This window comes from Stegostoma tigrinum, chromosome 2 (genome assembly GCF_030684315.1).
Source record: "Stegostoma tigrinum isolate sSteTig4 chromosome 2, sSteTig4.hap1, whole genome shotgun sequence".
NCBI classification, from domain to species: domain Eukaryota; kingdom Metazoa; phylum Chordata; class Chondrichthyes; order Orectolobiformes; family Stegostomatidae; genus Stegostoma; species Stegostoma tigrinum.
This window is the reverse complement of record NC_081355.1, coordinates 109013906-109022900: the sequence shown is the minus strand read 5'-3', so window position 1 is coordinate 109022900 and position 8995 is coordinate 109013906. Positions and strand designations below refer to the sequence as shown.

Sequence of the window (8995 nt, the reverse complement as noted above, 5' to 3'; positions counted from 1 at the left end):
GCAGTATTCTTCTTTCCTTTGATAAAGCCACATTTCAATAACAATTCTACAAAGAAACTGTTTTGAGATTTAAACCTTGATATATCAGAGTGAAAGCGATCCTGGCTCACTTACCTTTACTTGGCAGGAACTTGCTATGGAGGGAGAACACAGAGTGATCAATGTTGTAGAATAAGTGGCTGATGGTAACACACTCAGGGAAGAATGTAAATCAAACTTTCAAATTGACTTAAAACTTTTTTAATTTATGAAATATGGTTATTACTGTCAATTTGACAATACATAGATGCCACAAAGTTAATTTAAGTGCGACAATGCTGAGAGTAACAGTATTTTTTTTTAACTGCTCACAACACTACACAATTTGATAAGCACTCAACCAGTTTTGTACACCATGTAAAATTCAAACAGTCAAAAGGCAGGTTAAAAATAACAGCACCATTCAGAATATATAGAATGATACGAGACTCATCTCATCAAGGGCACAACATGGCTGTTACTCTTCAATTAACTTTCCTAATTTTGCTTCAAATCGTCTCCTACTAGAATCTAAAATAGTAACGCCATGTTTTGTAAAGTCATATCCAACTCTTTCTAGTTCTTTTATACGATTTTTCAAATTCATTGCACTGAATTCCAATATTCTTGGCTTCTTTAATAGTTGTTTAATACTAATTTGACTTTCTAATAGACAGTCGATCTTATTGGAAAGTTTTTCAAACGAAGCATAAAAGGCTGGTGGATAATCCAAAAAGAATTTCTGTACCTCCTCAGTGGTGCACCCTAATGAATATAACTGCTCACTTATATTTTTGAAATTTCTTTTCATGTAGTCAGTGGAGAGGTCCAAAACTTCAGCACCTTGCCCCTGAAGAAGTTTTATAAGTTCACTGTTACTTGGTTTAAGTGCTTCTGTGAAAAAGTCTACATTAGTTTTTATCCGTTTAGTGCTTCTTATAAGTATGTAAGCATTTTTAGTCATAATCCGTTTAACAAAAGCATCTGGATTCTCATCGCCTAAACTAACACCAAGATCTTGTAGAAGTTTTACCATCTGTTTGTTTAGTTCCAAACTATTTGAGAATGCTCGTGGAGCAGTTGTTAAAATGCGATGCAAGTCCTTTGAGGTCAAGCCAAGAGAACAAAGAAAGTTAATATTTTTTTCAAAATTTCCATTGTCACTTGAACGAAAATATGACTCTGGAGAACGTTCAATAACACTTATGACCTCAGAATCTGTCTTGAAAATGCTTCGCCATAATTGCCATCTTTCTTCAAGGTGGTGGTAGGAACGTGTGATGGCTCGGGGGTACCTTGAGATAATACTGGCAATGGTCTTGCGGTTGGCACCCTTGCTTTTCAAGAACTCAGCCACACCCTCTTCATTAGTGGCCACTTTTCTGAAGACTCCAGGCTGCCTCTTCTGGGCCATTTTAATATCCACTCCCAAAACGGACAAATTGCTCAACAAAGCTGCATTTTCTGGCTTTTGGATTGCTTCAGTTACATGACTGCAACTAAAAGCACAGAGTCTGAGATATGATATCTTAAACCATGCAGATGGAAAGCAGTTTGGTAAATCAGGAAATCTTGTTTTGCACAGGTAAATGTTCATTACTTGGGATCCCATCCTGGCTGCCATATCTCCACAATAACCATAGCAGATTTACTATCTGGTTATGGTCTTCAAACCTATAATCATAGAAGAAAGAACAAGCAATGTTACTGGTGTCAATTAAATTAAATTGTTTTAAAAATTGGGAATTCTGGAATTACAGTTTTGTTAATGATTTTAAATAAAACGCCAGGAATGAGGGCCGAGAATAAAAATCAACATCTCCAAGTTTATGCTGACAAGGTAGATTATTACTGTTAGAAAGTTGTGTAGAGTAATCATGAATAGAAGTCAAGAAGCTAGAATTTGTTTGTATAAAAATAAGGGAGAAGAGTATGTGGTTCCTTTAAGAGGTAAACTGCTTTTCTAAATTTAAAGATTTAGACAGAATAAAATCTGTATGTAGCTGAAGTGGTACAGCCAGCTCTGAAATTGAAACATGTATCAACTGGCTGTCTGATCGGAAACCTTAGGCTTGTTTTGATGTTATGCTAACTATATGGAATCAGCTCATTAATTTAAACCAAGCACTTAGCTATTGAAAGCCAAGTGAATTTAAATCTAATGGTTTTGACAACCTCGGACCAATGCTATTGTAAGAAAATTGACATGTCATCCAAGGTATATAAGGAGTGGGGTTTTGACAATCAGAATGAGAGCAAATCTCCATCTGAGAAATAAGCATCTAGCTCTCACAAGAAATTGCTAAGCTCTCTAAGAAAGCACTGTCTATCCATAAAAGGTACCACGGCACTTTTAGCTAAGAGTCCTCACAGGAGATTTCACAGAGAAAATATTCCTAATAGCTGGATCAGCAGAACAAAGGTGCTTATGACTTGAGAACAGCAGAAGAAAGGCATATAGTCTTTGACAGACTAAGTTTTAAACTTATTTTCTTACTACTTGTGGCTTAGATAAATAGGCCTTACGTTTATTGGAACAGCATATCAGTAGAATTTAGATCAGTTAGGGAATAAAGTCAGACGTGACACGACACGAGGTTATAGAGCTTGTGTGAATCCAAATAAATCTGTTGGACTATAACCTGGTGTCGTGTGACTTCCAACTTTTTCCACTCCAGTCCAACACCGGCACTTCCACACCACAGTTAGGAAATAGTTAGTAATTAAAGGGGAGTTATAGGGTTTGTTAATAAATCGGTTAATTTGTTCACTGTGAAGGTTAAATAAATAAATTGTTGCTTGTTACTCAAAGTGAGTATCAGGGATTTTCTTTCATTTAACCTCTACTCCTACCGTAACAGATCGGGGGCTTGTATTTCGATTTTAGTTATCAGAAGCGTTCGTTCACCCCCTTCCTAACATTACACTATCACAGAAATATTATTTCACTCAATGTGAAAGTCACTGAAAAGGATTTGGCATTCATCCCGAATTTCCCTTGACATGTTTCTTGAACCACTGCAGTAAACCTGGTGTAGGAATATCTAAAAGGTGCTGTAAAGGGACTTCTAGGATGTTGATCAGGCAACAGTGAAGGTACAGCGAAAAAAATCCAAGTTAAGATGCTGTGTGCCTTGGGGAACACTTAAAGCAGAACATGTGACACCATGTTACAGGAAGCCATTCAAATTGGGAGGAGAACAAAAACGGATGAGTGTAAGATAACAAAGTGTGAAGCTGGATGAACACAGCAGGCCAAGCAGCATCTCAGGAGCACAAAAGCTGACGTTTCAGGCCTATGTCCTTCATCAGAGAAGGATGAGAGTGAGAGTGTAGTAGGGGATAGTATAGTGAAGGAAATAGACATCATTCTGAGTTCAGAAAGCTATGTTTCCTACTCAGCACTGGAGTTCAGAACATCCACTCAGGGCTGGATAGAAATGTGGAGTGAGACAAGGGCTAGCTTTAGTATTCCATGCATGTGCCAATGACACAGTAGGACAAGTAGTTTTGATTGGGCACAGAGAAGCTATCCATTAAATTAAAATATCATAACCTCAAGGTTAATAATCTCTGAATTATTTCTTGAGCCACTTACCAATTGGTGAAGGGCACATAATATTGGCAAGATAAATGGCTGAATGACTGGTGTTCAAAATTTTGAAGGCGGTTCTTGTTAATGGAACACTGGCTTTAGTGGGGAAGTGGGGGCTGTATCGTTAGGAACAATGTTCAAGCAAACAGCATAATTATGGAAATAGAAACAGCTTTAAACTAAACAATGGCAGTGAGGAAAAATGATTCAGTAGATGTAGCAAATCAAGGGGTAGAGTCAAGGAAGGAGAGTAATATAGAAATATGGGAAATGAGGGTCAGAGAATTGCTGGAAAGGACAGAGAAAATAAACTTTAAGAAGTCACATACAAAGTAAGCAAATTAATCATGCATATTAAATAAACATGACCTGATAAACATAGCTATATGATGACAAGGATTGGATCCTGAATTATCGAGGAGTACATCATTCAAGAAGAATAGAAATCTGGGCGAAGACTAGGGGTTGGACCACAATTCAAGGATAACATTGGTGCAATAGATGTGGAATCAGCTCAGCTGACTGGATGGTTGATTTGTGATGCAGTGTGACAGCAACAGCCCATTCTCGATTTCTGTACTGGCTGAGGTTATCATGAAAATCCTGCCTTCTCAACTTCACCACTCGCCTAAATAAAAACCAATAGAACAGCGGATGCTGTAAATTAGGAGCAAAACAAAGTTGCTCAGAACTGAGGAAGGGTCACAGGACCCAAAATGTTAACTGTTTTCTCTTTCACAGATGCTGCTAGACCTGCTGAGCTTTTCCAGCAACTTTGTTTTTGTTTCTCACCACTCACCTGACGTGTGATGACCCTCAGGTTAAAGCCATCACCATTTGTCTCTCTCACTCTGTGTAATGAGAGGACAGCCCTATTGCTCTTGGGAATTATGGTGACTTTACCTGGTGCAATAATTAGAGGTGACATTGGTTCAGAAAATCATGGTGTAGAATAATTTTGGGTGGAGGTGGGTAGAGGAAAGAAATCACAAGCAAGACTGATCTACAGGCTCTTAAGAGTAACCACTATGTAGGACAAAGCAAACGACAAGAAATATTGGGTGCTTGTGACAACGGAAAGGCAATAATCACAGAATCCCTGCAGTGTTAAAACAGACCATTCAGCGCATTGAGTCCACACCAAACATGCCAAGTCTACCCACCCAGACCCACACTCCACCCTATCCCTGTAATCCTGCATTTCCCATGGCTAATCCACCTAACCTGTACATCCCAGGCTGAGTTTTAAATCTAGCTTTAAACTGGAAAAATCAGTTTGGCAATGCAAGCCTGAATGAGGAGTTCATAAAACACCCTCAAAATAATTTCTTCAAACACCTTGTTCCAGAACCAACTAGACTCCAGGTAGTGAGAGATAATGGGAACTGCAGATGCTGGAGAATCCAAGATAATAAAATGTGAGGCTGGATGAACACAGCAGGCCCAGCAGCATCTCAGGAGCACAAAAGCTGACGTTTCGGGCCTAGACCCTTCATCAGAGAGGGGGATGGGGAGAGGGAACTGGAATAAATAGGGAGAGAGGGGGAGGCGGACCGAAGATGGAGAGAAAAGAAGATAGGTGGAGAGAGTATAGGTGGGGAGGTAGGGAGGGGATAGGTCAGTCCAGGGAAGACGGACAGGTCAAGGAGGTGGGATGAGGTTAGTAGGTAGATGGGGGTGCGGCTTGGGGTGGGAGGAAGGGATGGGTGAGAGGAAGAACAGGTTAGGGAGGCAGAGACAGGTTGGATTGGTTTTGGGATGCAGTGGGTGGAGGGGAAGAGCTGGGCTGGTTGTGTGGTGCAGTGGGGGGAGGGGACGAACTGGGCTGGTTTAGGGATGCAGTTGGGGAAGGGGAGACTCCAGGTAATGTCGGATTCAATGTTGTGTGACATTACAGAATTAGTTAATGATCTCAGGATAAAGGTACCATAGTTAGCAGCAATCAAATAGGCTTGGATTATACCTTCAGTTTGAAATGGAGAAAAGTGGGTGAAAGATTAGTCATTTGAAACATAAATAAGAGAAATTAGATGGGTATAAAAGCTGAGTTAGCCAAGGGGTAATGAGATACTAGGCTAGGGGGCAGATCCATAGAGAAGCAGCAGCAAACGTTTAATGGAATATTTCAGAGAATGACTGAAAAAATTGATCAAAAAGAAAAGAAAACTGCATGAGGAAGCCAGCTGGAAATGTAACAACAGACATCAAGAGTTTCTACAGGCACTTTAAAAGCAAAAGAGAAATTATATAATTCCTGATCCTCAGCAGAGTGAGAATGGAAATTAATAGTAGAGAATAAGGAATGGTAGATGAAATTAACAAACATTTTATTTCTGTCTTAAACATGAAGGATACAAAAGAATCTAACTACAGCTGCACATCAGAAGATTAAAGGATCAGGAATTTGGTGAGATTATAATCATTAGGAAAGTGGCACTGAGCAAACTGTTGAAGCTATATTCCTGGCTCTTACGATGAGGTGGCGAGTGACATAATGGATTCATTGGTGTTATTTTTCCAAGATTCCCTTGATACTGGTAAGGTTCCTCCAACTGAAAACAATCAAATGTAATCCCTCTATCCTAAAAGGAAGGGAGGCAGAAAATAGGAACCCATAAGTCAGTTAGCTTGAATTATCATAGGAAGGGTGTTAAAGTTGATTATTAAGGTTTCATTATAGGTGGGTACTTTGAAAATTTCATGGTAAAAGGGAAGAGATAGTGTGATTATGTGAAAAGAAAATCATCTTTAATCAATTTATTCGAGTACTTTTATAAAGAGTAACAAGTGCTGTGGATAAAGCGGGGTCTGCAGATGTACTGCACCTGGATTTCCAGAGGTATTTGATAGGGTGCCACAAAAGAATGTTATTGCATGAGTTATAAGCCCATGGTACGGGAGCTAATGTATTAGCATGGATAGGAAAGTGGCTGGCTGTCTGTCTTGTAATTTGCAGGATGTAATAACAGCAAAAGACCATAAGATACAGAAGCAGAATTAGACCATTTGGTCATGGCTGATGTGTTTCTCAACTCCATTCTCCTCCTTTCTCCCCATAAACCTTAATCCCCTCACTCATCAAGAATGAGTACCGCAGGGGCCTGAACAGGTCCCTCAGCATTTTACAATTTACATCAAAGACTTAGATAAGGGAAGCAAAGTCATGGTAGCTAAACTTGCAGATGACACAAAGATAGATAGGAGAGACGAGTACAGAAGAAAAATGCAAAAGAGTTGAGCAGTGACCAAAAAATCTGGTAGAGGAACTATAGTGTGGGAAAATGTGTGGTTGCTCACTTCAGCAGAAGGAATATAATAAGAGTATAACTTAAATGAAGAACAACTGTAGGATGCAGAGGAGCTTGGTTTTTAAGTGCACAAGTCATAAAAGGTTAGGATTCAGGTACAATTAATTAGAGGCTAACAAAGGACAGCATTACTGCACATACCGGAATCTGTACTGAAAACTGAAATGCTGGAGATCACAGCAGGTCAGACAGCACCCATTGACTTAGTGCAAGCTAACATTTTGACTCTTCATCAGAACTGAAATGATACAGTTTGGGGGGGGGGGGCGTGGTGGATGGATGTGGGGGTAGTGTATGTAGGGTGCTGGCAGGAAAAAGTGTTTATTGTTCAGATTAAATGGTTGGAATGTGAGAGTGACAGAGCAATGGTGTGTCTCCTGCAGACTTGAAATGACAGTAAACGTCCCAGTTTGTGTTAAAGTTAGTGACCATATTCATAGAAATAGGGTAAGATAATAAAATGTGAGGCTGGATGAACACAGCAGGCCAAGCAGCATCTCAGGAGCACAAAAGCTGACGTTTCGGGCCTAGACCCTTCATCAGAGAGGGGGATGGGGAGAGGGAACTGGAATAAATAGGGAGAGGGGGGAGGCGGACCGAAGATGGAGAGTAAAGAAGATAGGTGGAGAGAGTATAGGTGGGGAGGTAGGGAGGGGATAGGTCAGTCCAGGGAAGACGGACAGGTCAAGGAGGTGGGATGAGGTTAGTAGGTAGCTGGGGGTGCGGCTTGGGGTGGGAGGAAGGGATGGGTGAGAGGAAGAGCCGGTTAGGGAGGCAGAGACAGGTTGGACTGGTTTTGGGATGCAGTGGGTGGGGGGGGAAGAGCTGGGCTGGTTGTGTGGTGCAGTGGGGGGAGGGGATGAACTAGGCTGGTTTAGGGATGCAGTAGGGGAAGGGGAGATTTTGAAACTGGTGAAGTCCACATTGATACCATATGGCTGCAGGGTTCCCAGGCGGAATATGAGTTGCTGTTCCAGCAACCTTCGGGTGGCATCATTGTGGCACTGCAGGAGACCCATGATGGACATGTCATCTAGAGAATGGGAGGGGGAGTGGAAATGGTTTGCGACTGGGAGGTGCAGTGTTCATAGAAATAGGGGTTGGTTAGTTCAGGTGGCTGGTTTGAGATGCAGAGTTACCACAACAGGGTGGGTTTATAAAAAGACAGAAGATCACATTTGCAGGTGCAACAGATGCCAAATTCTGGAACAACTTCCTCACTATTGACCCAAGTGCAAACGGCCAGAAAACAACTTTATGGGTCGAAAACGTGAACTAGAGCAAAAAAAAATGTTGTGGAGGCAGAATCAGTTAGTCACCATCACCAGAATTTCAGGGTGGGAAGGGCGATTCTTCTGCAAAATTAGCAGATTATCAAATAAATTAGCAAAATTATCACCTCCACTGAGAAACCAGTTAGGCATGTGAAAACAGAATGAACTCGCAGGCCGCCCAATGCAAAAGAAGTGGAGAAAACAATGACTATTCACCACATTAAATGGATGATAATCTTTGCAAATTCACCTTGAATTTTCCCATCTAATTTGTTCCGTCTCGGCTACTTTTAATGTATTTCTTTCAACGGGACTCCGTTTCCCTTACTCTCCGTAATGCCTTTCGTACTGCATTCGTATCGCAGTCAAAGCTCCTTAAAAACGTTGAAACTGGAAACGAAGCCATGGGCAAAGGGGTTGCCGGAAAAATCAAAAATAGGCAATTAACACAATTTTGTTTTAGATTGCACGCACAACTCACCGGTACACAAGGACACATTAATACCCAGACCGTAACTGAGACGCAATAGAGAATTCAGCGATTTCCCGGACTACTCAGCAACGAACACGTCCATCTCTGCGCACAAGCCTAGTTCATACAAACTGAGCTGGAGGCTGTCTCTCCGTGACACACTTCCTTCTCAAAGCTACGCCAATAGCTGCTTAGAAAGACCACAGCCTTTCACAAAGGCTACTGTGAGCACTGCTTTTCCGAGGAGAGATACCAATGTTTGTTTTTTGGTCGTTGCTTAAATTACAAAACGAAGAATGTCAGGAATAGAGAACGTTAACGCTGAGAA

At 41.0% G+C, this 8995-nt stretch overlaps 1 protein-coding gene across 2 annotated transcripts; it reads right to left on the bottom strand.

Moving 5' to 3' along the window:
• Positions 1 to 263: 263 nt before the first annotated feature.
• On the bottom strand, positions 264 to 8795 carry LOC125466986 (transcription termination factor 1, mitochondrial). Of its 2 annotated transcripts, none has more exons than XM_048562252.2 (2): positions 8677 to 8795; positions 264 to 1692 (listed from the first exon to the last, which is right to left on the bottom strand). In XM_048562252.2, exon 2 carries the CDS (start codon positions 1640 to 1642, stop codon positions 497 to 499), a length of 1146 nt encoding a protein of 381 aa, XP_048418209.1. In that variant the 5' UTR covers positions 1643 to 1692; positions 8677 to 8795; the 3' UTR covers positions 264 to 496. The 2 variants fall into 2 exon arrangements, with proteins under 2 accessions (XP_048418209.1, XP_048418219.1); XM_048562262.2 differs by lacking the exon at positions 8677 to 8795 and adding an exon at positions 8446 to 8656.
• Between the last annotated feature and the right edge of the window lie 200 nt (positions 8796 to 8995).